Here is a 17,746-nt window from a genome sequence, read left to right on the forward strand (position 1 = left end):
CACAGGCTGCTTGTAATCATTATATATCCTTCACAATTTAAACAATGATACTAAAATCTGGGCTATAGTGGATGTCTCATCTTTAGCAGGAAGGAGAGTTTTCCAATGCTAGGACAGTCTTCAATGTTAACAAACCAAGCTGGATCTCTGGCATAGAATAAATGTAGAAAAACAACTGATCTTTTCAGTAAAGGTAAGTCAAGGTAATTCCTTAGAAAAGGGTGAAACGTTTTCACACAAGCTATCCTCCAATCCTACTGAGACTCTTCCAGTGAAGTTCTTAAAAGAGCTAAGTTTTAGTTCCATCTCCCTTGCCCTGGTGTCTTTTGTTTTTTTTTTTTTTCCTGGCAGCAAGACTAAAAGTAGTAAATGTAGTGACTTACCGAGCTTCCTTAATGTGAAAAAACAGCAGGTCTTGCAAATAAAACTCTGCAGAACCAAGAATGCAATTACCATGGAACTAAGTCCCAGGCAGCTGGAAAACCTGCCCACCAGAGCTCTAATCAGTCTGAAAATGCATCATCCTGCTCTGATTATAGACCTGGTACAACAGCAGTGAGACCATTTGGGGAGTCTGGCATTCCTGTATATTTGCAAGAGTTGGAAGATCAATCAGGTGATGTGTACAAATACCTAATCTATGCCAGGTCCACATAAAGAAGGGTGGAATAAATAGCTGAATTTGCCAAATTTAAGTGTCTCTGGAATTAAATTTGTTATTGTTCTGATATCTACTAAGAATTCTGCCTCCCTTTTCAGTGTTTGCCTTAAAGGGAGCAGAAGACAGAAAGACTATTATTAAGATTTTGTGAATCTTGGAACTAATATTGCCTGGAACTACTATTTCTCCGTAGGGTGAGGTGTCTTTTAGCATAGTACAACTCCAACATCAAGCTCAGTCCTGGAGCAGTGGAAGCAACAGCAGCTGTTGCACTTGCCCAACAGGATTTGAAGATTCCTTGTATAAACCACAGCAACAGGATATTTTGAACAGGACCTTGACATTCTACGCCTAACTCTAATTCAAACCTCAATGTACTTGCCTTCATTGGGTTTTCTTTGCATAACAAAATAGCATGTGCATTCCTGAGAAAAATTGGAATCCTGCTATAAGTCTCTCCATCATCCATATACCTGCTGGCCCCATCTGAAACAAAATTGAGAATGAGCTACAGTGGTAGAAGAAAAGCAATTAAAACAATTTTTCTGAATCCTACTTTTTTTTTTTCCCCAAATAGTTGGGTTGGTTTTATTGCTGTATGCAAGACTCAAATCCTTTTTCATATTTTCCTCTGTTTGGTTTTTAGCTTACTTACCCTTTTTTAGGTAAGGGATATTGCATATCCCTTCTGTGGGAGTATCAGCCAAAACTGGGGAGGCTGGAGAGAGCAAGAGCCTTTGGGAAACAAATTATGTGATATTTAAAATATCCTCTGGTCATGCTTCTTTGTAAATACCCCCATTTGAATGCTGTGTATTTGTACAGGAAATTGAGCAAAAAATGTATAGATTGTGATGTCTGACTGGTATTCTGCCCTGTAAATGTGTTTTTAACCTCTGGCATTCTGTGCTTATTTAAAGGAAAAAAAAAAGGCAAAAACCTCTAACCACTTCTCTTTTGTGTATTCATGTTTAAAATAAAATAAAAACAGCTATCTTATCTATAATGGAAATCAAATTCAAAAGGAAAAAAATTAATTTGTACAAGTGTCCTAAAGGTACTTAATTGTATATATTGTGATAGCATGTTTCCAGAACCAACAAATAAGTGGTGTGAATTTTAGATGTAAATATCTGCCGTTTGTTTTGGGTTCCTTTCCCTTACCCATTCACTCAACTGCTGTGATGTGGAATTAAAGATTAATACCTGATATTAAAACAGTACAGCTGTATGGTCATTGCTGTCCTCGAGGCAGGGATATCCTCAGGCTGCTCCAAAACTCCACAAGAGACAAGGAACAGCCCTCACTTCCCACCTTTGTGGGAATGAGAAAAATGGGGGCAACCAAAAGGACTTTGTGTGGTAAGGGAATGGCTTCCCTCTTTTAGCTGACAGTGTTATTTAATATCAACTTCTTGAAGCAAGCAGCAGGTACAGCCCCAGGCACAGTTTTGGGGCAATACTGTCAGAGACAAAGCTCTCCCCTAGGACAGCTCTGGAGTAGCTGATAAGGGTGCCACATCCTTAACAGCTGGGGTTAAACCACCACTATCTCACTGCCTAGAAGATCGCTACTCTATTATTGCAATAGTACTTAAATACTTACTAATCATTTTAACATAGTAAATGTGAAAGAATAGTAGTTAAGACATGTAGGAACACAGGATTTGGGAGTTCAGAGCCATGGTGACTTCTACAGGCTCCCAGTCTCAAATTTTCTTCCATTACCACCAGTAAACAAGGTCATTGTACAGGAGGCAAAATAATACATTTAATGTCTTGACAAACCAACAAAAAAACTTCTGAAACCTGTCTCAAAAGACATTTAGCAGCAAGTCTGACTCTTCAGCTGGCCCCGGGATGTACATGGACTGCCAAGGCACCCACATACAAACACTGAGAAGAGAAACCGTAACACAGTACTTCAGTGCATCTGAAGTATCAACCTGTGGCTTAGCTAAAATGGTCACCTGATGTCTGAAGAAGTCTGTCTCAATCATAAAACAGAATCATAAAATCATTCCGGTTAGAAAAGACCTCCAAGATCACCAAGTCCAACCTTCAACCAAATAGCACTCTGCCCTCTAAACCATATTGTGAAGTGCCACATCCACTTGGTTTTTGAACACTTCCAGGGATGCTGACTCCACCATTTCCCTGGGCAACCTGTTCCAGGACTTAACCATCCTTTTAGTAAAGAAATTTTTCCCAATATCCAACCTGAACCTTCCCTGGCACAACTTGAGGCCATTTCCTCTTCTCCTATCACTTGTTCCCTGGGAGAAAAGGCTGACCCACACCTGGCTACAACCTTTCAAGCTGCTGTAGAATGTGGTAAGATCTCCAGCCTGAACACCCTGGGACTCTCAGCCACTCCTTCCAGGACTGATGTTCCACCCTGCATTCAATCAGACCCTTTGAGAGTGTTTCTAAGCCAGCTTATTAAAGCTTAGCTAAGTATTTCTTACTCAGATAAAAACTATTTATTAAGCAAGCACAGGAAATAAAAACTGTCCTTTGGCACAACATAAGATGTGTGAAGCCCTCAGCTTTAAACAAGAATTTAAAAAATACTCTAGTTTCTGTTAAAACCAACAAATTTTTTTACAGTGCAAGTCCAATACTTTATTTAAGCTGCTACTAGTCAGATTGAAATCTAAGTCCCATATCCAAATACCTCTTCTTACCTAAATAAGAAAACTTCAACACAATTTCATTATATGACTTGTCCAACTCAGTATGAATTTCATTACAAAGCTGGTAAGAGGAGAAATTAAACCTGCAGATATTACTTTAACCTGGCAGATGAAAGATTCAGCCTTCTACACCCTGTGCATAAATTTGTAGAGGACTCTTAACAAGCCATGGACACAAACACAGACAGTTCACAAGGCAGAGCTCCAAGCTCAGGTGTCTTAAGACAAGGTTCACATACCACTTCTCCCTTTTGACAGGCTTTACTGTCAATCCCACATAAACTAAACCAAATTTTTGAACAGTAGGTCTATTACACTTCATCTTCTAGTTAGCATTCATTCACAGCAGTACTACATTACCTTTATCCAAAGTGTTTCCCCTTCACCTTAACAGAACTCACTTCTTTGTCCTAGCACCCCAATACCCGAGGCTGAGCCCCTTCATCCCCTCAATGGCTGTAAGAGATTTGTACTCTCAGACAGCAGAGCCAGTGCAGCTCCAGCCCCAGCCCCCACAGCTGCCAGGAACACCCTCTATTTACCTGCACTTCCCAAGGACTCCAATCCCCACAGAGCCACCGAGCCAAATTAACTCTCCTGCCCACTCAACTGGTTGACTGAGCAGAGCAGAGAAGGTTCCAGGTAAATCTTAGAGCACCTTCCAATGCCTAAAGGGATTCCAAGAGAACAAGGAGAAGGACTTTGGACAAAGCCCTGGAGTGATAAGGACACGAGGGAATGGCTTCACACTGACAAAGACCAGGGTTAGATTGGACACTAGGAAGAAACAACAGTGAGGACCAGCACAAGCTCTCCATCACCCAGGTCTGAGCCAGGACAAGTCCCTAAGGCTGCAGAGAGACAGGGCCTGGAGAGTGGTGGAACAAACAGAGCCCCAAAAACCTCACCATGGATCAAGAAGAAGTGCAAGGTAAAAAGCCTGTGTAAGAAAGCCCACGGAACTACATGGGAGCTCCCTTGCTGTAGCACAGGGCTGTGTGACTTCACCCGTCCTTTCACTGGAATGACATCCCAGGATACACAGGAGTTACACGTAAAGCCGCACAAGGAGCTCTCAGCAGGTGTGTGCTCCTCTCCCAACCTGAAGGGGATTTCAGTTATAAACTCAGTGTTGGGGTTGTTGAAGGTACTTAACAGCACAAACTGCGAGGGCTTTTGGAACAGAATCGTCCCGGCCTTGTACCTGACAGGGTGCACCCAAGAGCCACCCGTGATGGGCTGTGCCCGTGCCGGCACCGAGCCTGTCCCAGCCGCTCCACCCCTCACGGGACACCCATCCCACCCTGCCCACACGGCTCCTCAGCCCCGTCGACTCCACGCTACTTGGGAGCCTCGAGCGACCCTTCAGCTTCACCCTGCGGCGCCCCACACCGCGCCGCCACAGCCAGGACACGCGTGGAGAGCGGAGCACAGAGCCAGGGTAGCCCCGCCCGCCCGCAGGTGCGACGACCTGACCCTTTCCAAGATGGCGCCCGCGGCCGCACTCAGGACGCGTTCGCGAGCGCCCTTCCCTTAACAAAGATGGCGGCGAAGGGGGCGGGGACCCGCGCCGGCGCTCTGCCACCTCCCCCCAATCAGCGGCCGCCAACTCTCTCGTGGAGGGGGCGGCGCGGCCAATGGGAGCGGCGAGCGTGGCGGCCGGGCGGGGAGCGGGCCAATGGGGCGGCGGCGGGGGCAGCCGGCGTGGGGTGGTGGTGGTGCCGGTGGTGCCGGTGCGGCGGGCGCTACCGGGCGAGGCGGGATGCGGGCGGCCCACGGGCTTTGCGCGGCGCTGGCCCTGCTCTTGCTGCCGGCCGGTGGCCGGGCGCTGCGCGAAGGGGACTGCGAGGGTGAGTGCGGACGGGCCCGGCCCGCGGACACGGCGGGGGGAAGGCCGCTTCTCGCCGTCCTCTCCCGCAGTCTGGCCCGTTCGCCGGGCTGTGGGGCCGGGACGCGGAGCAGCCTTGGGGCTGTGACAGCCCCGAGTGACAGCCCGGCCGCCGGGGCCGGGCCGGGCCGGCGGGAGAGCTGCCTCCAGCGGCAGGAAAAGTCTCCCAAGTCTGGCCAAGTGCGGGCGGGCCGGGCCAGGCGCCGCTCGCGGGTGAGCGGTGCCGGGGCGGTGCTCGGGGGTGTCCGGAGCCGGGGCGATGCGCCGGGCTGCTCGCGGGGCAGGCGGGGCGGGGCTTGCAGCCGTGCCCCGCTCCTGGGACGGGATCTCCCTTCGGAGGGTACTCCATCTGTCGGGAAGCTGCCGGTCCCTCTCCACGGGGTCAGTGTAGACTCCCCACGGTGATGAGTAGCGACGACACCGGACCGTCTCCAGGCCGGGAGATCAGCAGTGTCGCAGCTCGGCAGTGGCGGGGCAGCGGTCCCAGCCGGGTGACGGTGACCGGAGCAGGAAGCAGGAGAACGCGAGTAAGGTTACCGAGCGGGACCTCGCCGGGACTCCCCCTTAGTCATCACAGAATTAAGTTCATGGAGGGCTCGGAGTCCTCTCAGTGCGAGCAGCTGATCCAAATCAAGTCAGGCCTTTTGTGTACCACGGAAATACAAACGCCTCGGGTGGAACCTGTTGAGCTGCACAGCAAATTAAGTTGGTCCTGTGCAGTGAACTGAAGAGATTCCCCAAGTGAAGCAAGAACTTGAGGAGGGCTCCAATAGCTGGTTGGGAGTTTGAGATACTAATACTCCTCCGACAATAAGGCGGAATGAGGGGAGGGAACCCCGTAAATCAAAACTTCCAGCTGCTGTCACAGCACCGGAGTGGAAGTGTGTTTCTATCCTATGGTGGCCACCAGTGTCATTTTTCTTTCCAAGGTTTTCAATTCCCAACAGTGGACATCGTTGTGTCTGTGACTGGGAATAGACTGGTAGGAGATAGATAAGGGTACTGTATGCATACAAAAAGTTTTCCAAAATGGCCCATCTTATAATTAGTTCCAGTTTTAATATAATGAAAGTACATTTCTACTCAGTTGTGTGATGGCCATACTCCATTTCCTGTCCTGCCCAATTACTGTGCCATGCATTGTGTTCTGAGTTGAGCACGAGTTGCTAATGACAATAATATTTGCCAGTCCCTTCTGGCTGGGGTAAACAAATCCCATAAAAGTTATAACTCATACTTGTTCCTTAGAGGCTGAGTGGTTCCTGGCACTTGTCTTGTGCAGGAAGGTGTGAGAATCCCCAGGTGCTGAGCAGGAATTGAGGGGGCTCTGCAGAGCGCTCCGTCCGGGTGATGCTGATATCCACAGATGGGTTGTGAGCAGCAGGATGACCAAAATCCGACACTCGGGGTGTCCCTCAGTCATCCCACATGCTGTCTGCCCTCCTTCCCAGCCATGCACGGGAGTGCTGCACTTTGGAGCACGTGCAGAGTGACTGCTGCCAAGGGAAGGAGCAATGACTGAGTTGTGCAGCCCTTCCCACAGGCAGGAACCTGGATCTGTCCTCTCACAGCTGCACTTGTGGGAGTTGCGTTATGTCTAAGAGTCTTCCCTCTTTCCATCTGAAACTGCATCAGAAGCTTGTGGAAATGAAAGAAGGAGAAAGGTGCCACATGGACGTAGCATGGGATCACATTTCTTTTCTCTTGGACGTAATTTCAACCCAAGTAGCCTGGTAATCAGTGATACCCCGTTACTGAAGTCAGCACATGGCGAGTCTCAGAGGATTATGTACAGAGTTGTTTTTCTGTCAGCACTGGGTTTGACACCCATGTTCACCCAAGTTGCTTCCCAAAGCAGCAAGACAACTTTAAATTTACATTTTTGCATGGGTGTGGTTCCATGATATGATCCTGTGCTCACTCAGGACAGTGTACAGAGGCCCCTGGACACTTCCATGGATCTCATTCCTCAGATTCTTACAAGCCCACCAAAAGTACCAGGGCATGTGCTTGGTTCACATGTGCTCTGAATGACTTTCTGAACCATGGGTGATGTTCAGAAAAGTTCTGTTATTCAAACCCCCGATTCCATTTCCCTACAAGTGTCCTCTAAGAGCTCCCATGAGATTACTGCTCTGGCTGATAACTCCATCTGTCTTCCCTTCCAGTGTGTGTCACATTCCTGGGAAGGTTCTACCAGAGTCTAAAGGACAACGACATTGAATTCACACCTTCCAGTATTGAAAAGGAGCTCTTGAAATCCTGCAAAGAAGCAAAGGGCAAAGAGAACCGCCTGGTAAGTAGGGGTAGGCAGTAATATTTGCTTCCTGCAAATGAGGGGAAACTTGAGTTTGTATGATGTGGCTTCCCAGGGGCTGCTTTTGCTGGCTCTGCGGCCACAGCTGATCCTGTATATTTTTCTAAGAGAGGACTTGAGTTCAATCTCTTCACCATAAAAAAAAAAAAAAAAGAAAAAATCACCACCCTGTCAATAGTGATTGGACTGGCTGGCATCTCTGTTGTGACTGAAGCACGGGAAATTACAAAGCTTTTGTTTGATGTAGGGCTTCTCTCTCCCTTAAATGGTATTTGGGGTGTAAAATCTGTTAAAATATTTATACTGTTTGGCTGTTTAGCTGAGAACTAAATGAAGGAAAACAAAATTGCCCTTACTAAAACCAGAGGCAATTTGTGAATGAAGAGGCCCAAGGAAAAGGCCCTGAACTCTCCTCAGAGAACTACAGAGATACTGTCTGACATGCAGAGGGGAAACACTTCAGAGAAGCTCTTTTAAGAAAGAAGACTTTATTCCTAATCCTTTTCAATTTTTATAAAGTTAAGAAACAATACTACCAACCTCAGCAGCTGTAAAATCAGTGCAATGGAAAACACCTGCTCAGTATTCTGGGCTCAGTTAGGCTCCTTTTGTCCAGCTCTAGCAGTCCCTTGGGGAGGTTCTGTAACAGTAAACATCCAGCTGCAAAAACAGATGAGAACAGGGACAGAAAACTCTTGTTTTTTTCCATGCATTCCCACTTCACTCTTTTCTTCCCTCTAGTGCTATTATGTTGGGGCCACAAGTGATGCAGCCACCAAAATCATTAATGAGGTATCGAAGCCCATGAGTCACCACATTCCTGTGGAAAAGATCTGTGAGAAGCTAAAGAAGAAAGACAGTCAGATCTGTGAACTTAAATACGGTGAGTTGCCTGCACAAGAGAAAATGCCTGTGATTTGCTGAGGTGTGGATCAGTGGGGTTGAAGCAACATCCTAAAACTGCTCAGTCCTGAGTTCTGTAGCCTTGTTAGGCTGTGCAACCTGGGTTGCTCTCCATGAACATCCTAGAGTTCTGTGGAGATGCTTAGGTAAGATTGTTGGCTGCTAACCCATGCTGGCTTCTGTGGGGGCTCTGATCAGCCCCTGGAATAACTAACTCCCAGGTGTAGCAGCACTGCTGTGCTCACGTTGCTGTTTGGAATGTCGTGTTTGGGAGGGTATGTGGTACAGCCTGGGCTGGCAGTGGGCGGGGGTGTTGCTTTGGCAGTGCTCGGGCCCTTAGCTCAACTCTGCAGTCCCAGCTGCTCTCCAGCAGCAGGGTGATAAATGCTGCTTTCTCACCTCCTCTGGTGTCTCCTTTGAGCATTCCACTCTCTGTTTTGCATTACCTTCCTTGAACTCTCATATTCCTAGATGACTCCTCTTCCTGAAAAGACTAATACAAAATTCAGGCATAGAAATGCCTGCTCTAGCTTTCCCTTACACCCCCTAGACACCCCTTGGATTGTGGGTCTTTATACTTCTCATTTCTCCTACTAAGGTCGTGTTGCTTCCTGAAAAGCTTTTTGTTGGTGTCACTTTCTTATATTTTTCTTGAAATCACTCTGCTACATTTCTTTTGTCCAGTGGAAGTGTTGCTGCTTGTGTAATAAAGGGGCTTTCAGGGCTCATGTGGAACTCCTGCATCTAAACTCCAACCAAGCTTTCTGTCTCCTAATAAGTTTTAGCTTTAAGAGCCATATCTGCTGTCCAAAACTTAATTTAGACGTTCCTTCCACCTCCGGCACCTGTCTTCCTCTTGGGTTTTGGCTTCCTAGCTCACCTGGCATGTCTGAGTGCAGCTCTGCTCTCCCCGCAGACAAGCAGATCGACCTCAGCACCGCGGACCTGCGCAAGCTGCGCGTCAAGGAGCTGCGGCGGATCCTGGATGACTGGGGCGAGGTGTGCAAGGGCTGTGCCGAGAAGTCCGACTTCATCCGCAGGATCCACGAACTGATGCCCAAGTACGCGCCGAGGGCGGCCGGCGCCCGGACAGACCTCTGAGGGCCGAGATCGGAGCGACCCTGGGGCGATCCCGGGGCTCTGAGGGGCGAGACCGGGGCTGCGAGGGGACTGTGAGGGGCGACCTCGAGGCTCTGAGGGGCGACGCCGGCCCCGCGCTTTGTACGGGACTTTCATTAAAGTTCGCCGGTGTGTACCGGGTGGAGCCATGCTGTGTGACGTGATTGCCGGACACGCCCGCCTCCGCGCCCCCCTCCGCACCCCGTTCCCTCCGGGTCTCGACACGTCCGGTCCCTCCCGCCCGAGCTCCATGCGGGGCCCGGCCCCGTGCCCGCCCCTCAGCCCGCTGAGGGGCGGGGCTCCGCCGCCCGCCCTAATTGGCCGTCCGGCCGTCGCGTGCGGGCGGTGGGACGCGCTGTGTGACGTCACGGCCCCGTGACGCCGGCTTGCGGCGCGCTGCGCGCGGGGCGATGACGTAGGGCCCGCGCGGCGCGGCGGCCGGAGCCGCCTTCGCTCCCTTTTGTCCAAGATGGCGGCGGCCGCCGGAGGCGCCTCCTGAGCCGCGGGCCCGGCGCGATGAAGCGCGGCAGCGACCGCGACTCGAGCCCGCCGGGGGCCGCGGGCGGACGTGCGGCCGCCGCCGCCAAGCGGCCCCGCGACCGCGACCGAGAGAGCAGCAGCCGGCGCGGCCCGCACCGCAGCTCGGGCGCCTCCCGCAGCAGCCGGGACAAGTCCACGCCCGGCGGCGGCGGCGGAGGCGGCGGCGGCGGCACCACCACCAGCAGCAGCAGCGGTGGAGGCGGCTCTAGCTCCCGCAGCCACCGCGGCGATGAGCGCGCCGGCGGCGGAGGCGACTCGAACCACCGCCCGGCGGGGAGCGGCTCGGTCTCGGGCGCCCGCGGCGGCAGCCAGGCCGCCCCCTCGTCCTCCTCCTCCTCCTCGTCCCGGGCGCTCGGCGTGCCCAAGGCCAAGGCGCTGCCGGGCGCCGTGGTAGCCCCGTCGCTGCTGCTGGCCGGGCCGCCGCCGGGCGCCGCGCCCTCGCTGCTGCTGGCGCCGCTCGGGGGCTCGGCCGGGCTGGCCGGGGAGCCGCCCGGCTCCTGCGAGTACAAGACGCTGCTGGTGAGCGGGCTGAGTGCGGCCCTGCCCGACCAGCTGCTGGAGGACGGGCTGTTTCGCCTCTTCCAGCGCTTCGCGGGTGGGGGCGCCGGGGACATCAGTGTCAAGCTGTCCCACACGCCCGAGCTCGGCCGCGTCGCCTACGTGAACTTCCGACATCCCGGGGACGCCCGCGACGCCCGTCGGCACGCCCGGGCCCGGCAGCTGCTCCTCTACGACCGGCCGCTCAAGGTGGAGCCCGTGTACCTGCGCGGGGGCCGGCGCAGCCGCACGCCGCCCCCTGCGCCCTCCCCGGAGCCGCTGGGGTACCTGCCGCCCCTGCACAGCGCCTACCAGTACAAGCAGCGCTCGCTGTCGCCGGTCACCAGCCCCTTGCTGCGGGAGCCGCGGCCCCGTCACGCTGCCGCCGCTGCCTTCGCGCTGGAAGCGGCCGCCATCGGGCTTTCCCGGGAGCGGGAGCGAGCCCTGGATTACTACGGGCTGTACGATGAGCGCGGTCGCCCGTACAGTTACCCCATCGTGGCCGAGGAAGACCTGATGCCGGAGGATGACCAGAGAGCCACCCGCAACCTCTTCATCGGCAACTTAGACCACAACGTGTCAGAGGTGGAGCTGAGGCGCGCCTTTGAGAAGTATGGCATCATCGAGGAGGTGGTGATCAAGCGCCCTGCACGTGGCCAAGGCGGCGCCTACGCCTTCCTCAAGTTCCAGAACTTGGACATGGCTCACCGGGCCAAGGTGGCCATGTCAGGCCGCGTTGTGGGCAGGAACCCCATCAAAATCGGCTACGGGAAAGCCAACCCTACCACCCGGCTGTGGGTGGGGGGCCTTGGCCCCAGCACTTCTCTGGCAGCCCTGGCCAGGGAGTTCGACCGCTTTGGCAGTATCAGGACTATTGACTACGTGAAGGGCGACAGCTTCGCTTACATCCAGTACGAGAGTTTGGACGCTGCCCAGGCCGCCTGTGCGCAGATGAGGGGCTTTCCCTTGGGTGGACCGGAGAGGAGGCTCCGAGTGGATTTTGCCAAAGCAGAAGAGACGAGATACCCACAGCAGTACCAGCCTGCGCCGCTCCCCGTGCACTACGAGCTGCTGGCTGACGGGTACAGCCGGCACCGGAGCCTGGAGCAAGACTTGAGGGTGCGGGATAGGACTCCTCCGCACCTCCTGTACTCGGACAGAGACAGGAGCTTTGTGGAGGCAGACTGGGCCAGCCCTGCCAAAAACGCCGAGCGCAGGAACAACCTGGAGAGCTACAGCCGGTCCATGCGCAGCCGGAGCGGGGAGCGCTGGGGCAGCGACGGTGACCGCAGCGTGCCCAAACCGTGGGAAGAGAGGCGGAGACGCCGGAGCCTTTCCAGTGACCGCGGGAGGACTACTCACTCGCCTTACGAGGACAGAAGCAGGACAAAGGCCAGTGGGCCAGCTCTAGACCGCAGCCCTGACAGGGCTCGCAAGGAGAATCACACTACAGAACCCGGAGCAGAGAAAGAGCAGAGCAACTCCCTCCAGAACAATCGTCACACGGCTGAGGAGAAACCCCATCGCGAGCCAGCCGATGCTCCCCAGCCCAAAAAAAGGGACAGCGAACGCAATCATCGAACTGGTGAATCGGAATCAAAAACTCACGAGGAGCCAAAATCTGAGACCAAAAAGCTAAAGAATTTATCAGAATATGCTCAGACACTGCAACTTGCTTGGAATGGGCTTCTTGTGCTAAAAAACAGCTGCTTCCCCACCTCTATGCACATCCTGGAGGGAGACCTGGGTGTCATCAATGGACTCCTCAAAGACCATTCATCTGGCGGGAAGCTGACGCAGCTCAAAATCGCTCAGAGACTTCGGCTGGACCAGCCCAAGCTGGATGAAGTCACCCGACGCATCAAACAAGGCAGCCCCAACGGCTACGCTGTGCTCCTGGCCACCCAGTCCGCCCCGGCAGGGGCAGGGGCCGAGGGGACCTTCCCTGTGGTAGAGCCTGGCTTGCAGCGACGGCTTCTCAGGAATCTGGTCTCCTACTTGAAACAGAAGCAGGCTGCTGGGGTTATCAGCCTGCCCGTGGGAGGGGCGAAGGGCAGGGACAGCACAGGCATGCTTTACGCGTTCCCTCCTTGCGAGTTCTCTCAGCAGTACCTCCAGTCAGCACTAAGGACATTGGGGAAGTTAGAAGAAGAACATATGGTGATAGTTATAGTCAAAGACACTGCCTAGCCCACACTGTCTTTTCAAAATCCATGTTTTCTTTGTGTGTCACACAGCCCAGTTGTTTTTAAGGCTGATCATTTTGGTTGAGGCTCAAAACACCTTGACCAAAGTGGTAAGATTTTTAGTTTCTAATTAATTTTAATACCTATAATATCTATTAAAATTTTAAATAGAGCCCATTTTATTCGTTTTTAATATGTGACACTGTCCGCTGTTGTTCTGTATTTTTATTTTTTAACTGTATGAAAAGTTGTCAGTAAAGCCTTGTTCACTGATGGATTTCTAAACTTGTGCGGTATCCGAGTTCTTCTGGACCAGGAAGGGTGAGTTCCCTGTGCTGCAGGAGCAGCCAGGCCAGGCAAGGCCCCAGCCCAGGTCTCAGATTCCAACCTTGAGCACCTCCTTCATCTTTATGTGTCCTTCAAGGTGGGAGGAGAAGGGGGGTTCTTTCTGCTGTATCAGAGACTGAAAGGTTGGTTCTGTTGTGGTTTTTTTTGTTTGGTTTTTTTTGGTTTTTTATTTTTGGTCCTGTTTGATTTTTATTTTGTATATTTGAGTCTGGATGCTTTGCTGTTGAGTCTCTATTTGAAAATAGAAGCTTCCCAGGAAGCCAGCTACCAAGGAAGCTAATCCTGATCAAGAATAAAAGTGTTTTTCATAAACACCAAAAAAATTAGTGGATACTTCGCAAAAAGTTTGCTACTGAGGAGTGGATCCTGTATTCAAGCTGGTGAGGTTTGAGACCACCTGGCACATGTCTCAGTCATAGAAGTTCTTGGATAAAACAAAAAAGGTTTGGCATTCCCAATTTTTATAAAAGGCAAAACAAGCAGGAGGAAAAAAAATGATTTAAGGGGGAACCCTCTTGTGCCCATATTAGATGTGGACAAGTCAGGGGCATGACGGTGTTTGGTGAGCTGGAGGTGCCCATTTGCATTCAATCATGTACTACCTGGAATCCTTTATTGAAAGATAAATGGCTATTTTTTTCCCGAAGTTTAATTTTTTTGCAGGCTTATAAAGAAAGATAGAAATGTGTCTGTCTGGCTGAGAATGTGTTCTGTTACCACAGGTGATCTGTAACAGAGGAATCACTCGAGATGAAAATCTGAGCTCTAAAGCAGGGTGGATCCATCATCTTTGCTGTCTGTGGTATGAGGTAGTTGGTTGGTCAGCCAGACCCTCTGGGTGCTCAGCAACCTGAGGATGTGGTAACAAGTCCAAGCTGGAGTTAAAATCCATACTGTTCTGTTTGGGGATATTTTTATTTTTAAAAATGATGCCTGTAGATTTTAGGAGACTTACAGAAAACTGCGTGGGATTAAAAATGATACATTTTAAAGTTTCTTTAGATTTGCAGGTGTTTTTTTGTTGCTGTTCTCATGATAAGCAAGTGAAGAAATTCTTGGGAGAATCAGATTTATCTCACACCAATCTTTGTGACCCTGCAAGTCACTTGCTAGGGGTTGCCAAAAGCCCTTCTAAAACTCCTCTTAGGTATGATTGGTGTCATGACTTACTTAGCAGGGAGCATAACTCAGTCTAGTGATTATTTTTTGCTTTTTAACCCTGCAGATGTAGGGACGTCATCAGCTGATGATGGGTCATTAATATCAACAAGTGTGGGTTGGTTTGTTGGAGTGGGGGGGGGGGGGGGGTTGCATTTCACTTGATGCATCTTCCGTGAAGACACGGGTCAGAGGGGAGCTGAATGCTCCACTGGGAACAGCAGGGATCGGGGAATGTGCTGTGGGAGCAGAGGAGCAGCTCCGCTGCCCGCAGGGCAGGCTGCACTGGTGGCCCTGCTCTGCCCCGGTTTCACAGGGTTATAGGGATACCGGCTCCGCCCTGGTGACCGAGTCCCCGATGGTGCCAAATGTCAACAATTGTAACGGTTCATCGTTATCTGAAACCGAGTGCTATTAAATACCCCTCGTGGCTGGTCCTGGAGGGATTAGAGGCTTTTGTGGGAGTATCCTGCCTTGGAGGTGTCCGGGCGGCTTGAGGCAGTGATGTGGTGGCAGAGCAAGTGCCCTCCTGGCTGGCAATGGGAGGGAGCTGCAGCTCATGGTGCTGGGCACAGGCCTTGTGTGTGTATGTTAGGAAGAGGAAGGAAAAAAAAATCAGTAAATTTTAAAAGCTGCAACTGATTGCTGGCAAAGCCAAGGAACAGCCCAAAATCCCCCATCTCCCACTTTCCTTGTGAAATAAGTAAATAAATAGTGTGGGGTGGTATGGAAGACAAAGGTTGTATGAGATTTGAATGATGGGATTTCTGTTCCCAGAGAAGTGGCTGATGGCTTTAAGTATGCAGGACCAACAAACCTCCCTCCTACCAAAATTAACGGGTGTAAAGGAGAAGTTGGAGAGTTATGGAAAAAACACCATGCTTCTCTGGGAGAGAAGCAGCAGCATCCAACACAATGACCTGAGCCTTCCCTGCTCCCCAGCTGGCAAGGGAGCCACAGCGTGGCTTTAACAGACTGTGCCATGGCCAAAGGCCCCATCCTGGACCCATGTCCACCACCCTCACCTTCACAGAGGCATCCAGGCTGATTCCAAGAGAAACAGGCCTGGAAAAGGGTTGGCAGTTACAGCAAAATAACCCTGCATCTGGATCTTACAGCATCAAAGACTTGGGCCTTAAACTGGGATGGGCAGGGTGTCTGGCTCCTCAGGGGTGATCAGAAACTTGGAGGGGGAACACGAATGGGCTAGTCTGAGTGTTCATGCTTAGCCTGAGGTACCCCATCTTTTATTCTAAGCACCCCTTCAGCAAACATTCTGACTTACAAGGTCTCTTTAACAGCAGTTGCTGGCTGTCTTTCCTACTGAAACAGGGATGAGGGCTAGCCCTGGACATGCTCTGACCAGTGCAGAGGAGCCCGAGTCATTACCCTCAGCTACACTTGGCGAGGTTTGTGCCCTGTTCTCCCAGCCTTGGCCTGTGGGAGATTTTTTAACCCCAGCCTTGCAGGGATGTGCTGCTCCCTCCCAGGGTGCTGGCAGGGCATCCCACAGGCTGTGCTCCATGGAAGGGTGTTGCAGTGCACCAAATGGGCCAAGCAGGTACTCAGGTCCCAGTGCAATGAGGACCATGGTGGCAGGAGGGCTGTGCCAGGCTCATCTGCTCCCATTGTGGGAGGAAACTGCATCGTCCCTGTTCTCCTCAGGTGAAGAGGTAGGAGTATGTCTTAGCCAGATGGCAGGACATTTAAAACTTCCACCCCCTAAGACAGGGTCTGTAACTGCTGCATAGAAGAAATTAGAAATTCTATGTGGCACCACATCAGCCACGTGCTCTGAGTGTTCCAGAAGATTACAGGATTCTTTCCAAGCAACATGCTTTTAAATAGATTAAATCATGATGCCAGGGTGGCAGGTGATTTTCCAAATGCTGAGAATTCTCCCCATCCCAAGCAGCTGCAGAAGTATGGCCTAACAAAAACAAAATAATCCCTGCTAGTCCTCAGTTCTGAACTTCATTTTGCACCCAGCTTGGTGCAGTCACCTGTTCCCCAGAACTCTTCACTGAGACCCCCAGAACTAAGGCAGTAGCATGGGGTGCAGGCAGCTTTCCCAGATGTGTGTTTAACTTCAGAGAGGCCAGGTCTTCCCAGGACAGTGGCTGAGGGTGCTTCAGCAGTACTGGGGGGGGGTGACCTGCAGGCCCTGCCTCCTTCCCCACAGGGTAAAACCCAAATCCCCTCCCTCTGACTCTGTTCAGTGGAGTTAGGGCAGTTGTGTGGGAGGGTACAAAGCTCGTATACTTACAGCACCTCAGGTTCAAGTCAAATGCATACACAGGAGCTCCATTCCAGACGTTTTGGTTCTGTCTCACAAAACTAGCTGGCAAATTTCTCCGAAATAGGCAGCCTAAACCAGCAGCAGATGCAGCCAATTACAGCCGGGGTTTAACGCCAGAACAAGATACGGACATCTGGCACTGCATCTCCCTGGGCAGAGTAGCTAAGTACATGCTTTCTTTTTTTTCTTCTCCTGAGCTGCACATTTTTCTATGGTGAAGTTGGGTGAGATGGTTTCTGATAAGGCAGAAGCTACTTCCACAGCTCCTGAGTAGTATATCTGATTTCCAGTCATATCATTTAATCAGAATGGTACTCCAATTGCTGGTCTTAAATGCTGTAGTAGTCACTTGTTCATCTTTATCGACTGCATAGGGTACAATTATCCATTAGAAGTTGCAGCAGAACCTTTCTTTTTAATTATTAACAAGCATCTCTGGGTACATGCATTAAGTCGATGCAATGATGCAAGGAAAAAGAGCTATCCCTTCTTTCAGTTCAAAAGGGAATCCTTCCTCTTCAAGCAGTAAGACCTTGAGCCTTAGTTGAAATGAGCATTCTTGGTGGAAAACTGGTTGTAGTGTTAAGGAGAGATGTCTCCAGTTCCCTGTTCTACCTCAAACCTTATTCTGAAAGTGGCCAAAACAGAGAAAGGGTTAAAAAGGTGAGTGGGTGTTCTCTGAAGACCTGGGAATAAACAGCACAGGCCCAAGCTGTGCAGCTGGGTGCTGCACTGGGAAGTCAAACAATCCACTGTCATTTCTTCCTCCTGCTCTGAGGGCAGGGCCTCTTGTCCTGCCCCCACAGGAGCACCTGATTTGCCCTTGTGCCCTGACAGCCACAGGGCAGCCTGGGCAATGCCAAAGCGCAGGAGGAAGGAAGCTGGTGCTGCTCCCAGCTCCTGGCACTCCCCAGGAGATGCAGAATTCCCTACCTGAACTGCAGAGCACCTCCCCACACAACCATAGCCCAACACCAGCTGTATGGCATCATACAGCTCCCACTCAGTGTGGTGAGGATGCCACTAAGAATTCCACACTGTCAGACAACCCAAGGGATCAGACTGGAACCCACAGCTGCTGTGCCACAGCCATG

At 51.5% G+C, this 17,746-nt stretch overlaps 2 protein-coding genes across 2 annotated transcripts; both read left to right on the top strand.

Moving 5' to 3' along the window:
- Positions 1-5,072: 5,072 nt before the first annotated feature.
- MANF (mesencephalic astrocyte derived neurotrophic factor) lies at positions 5,073-9,724 on the top strand. The gene is made up of 4 exons (XM_062500736.1): positions 5,073-5,207; positions 7,414-7,541; positions 8,304-8,445; positions 9,382-9,724. Exons 1-4 carry the CDS (start codon positions 5,120-5,122, stop codon positions 9,564-9,566), a joined length of 543 nt encoding a protein of 180 aa, XP_062356720.1. The 5' UTR covers positions 5,073-5,119; the 3' UTR covers positions 9,567-9,724.
- Positions 9,725-10,100: 376 nt separating this feature from the next.
- On the top strand, positions 10,101-13,632 carry RBM15B (RNA binding motif protein 15B). Its single transcript, XM_062500611.1, has one exon. The coding sequence runs from the start codon at positions 10,101-10,103 to the stop codon at positions 12,849-12,851; it is 2,751 nt and encodes a 916-aa protein (XP_062356595.1). The 3' UTR covers positions 12,852-13,632.
- Positions 13,633-17,746: the final 4,114 nt, after the last annotated feature.

Source organism: Cinclus cinclus, chromosome 12, assembly GCF_963662255.1.
Source record: "Cinclus cinclus chromosome 12, bCinCin1.1, whole genome shotgun sequence".
Taxonomy (NCBI): Eukaryota; Metazoa; Chordata; class Aves; order Passeriformes; family Cinclidae; genus Cinclus; species Cinclus cinclus.

What these genes read in the sequence shown, in the direction of transcription:
- MANF (XM_062500736.1), top strand. Translation starts at nt 5,120, where the DNA reads ATGCGGGCGGCCCACGGGCTTTGCGCGGCGCTGGCCCTGCTCTTGCTG. An exon ending in GCGCGAAGGGGACTGCGAGG is followed by an intron (nt 5,208 to 7,413) that starts GTGAGTGCGGAC and finishes CTTCCCTTCCAG; the next exon opens with TGTGTGTCACATTCCTGGGA. An exon ending in GATCTGTGAACTTAAATACG is followed by an intron (nt 8,446 to 9,381) that starts GTGAGTTGCCTG and finishes CTCTCCCCGCAG; the next exon opens with ACAAGCAGATCGACCTCAGC.
- RBM15B (XM_062500611.1), top strand. Translation starts at nt 10,101, where the DNA reads ATGAAGCGCGGCAGCGACCGCGACTCGAGCCCGCCGGGGGCCGCGGGC.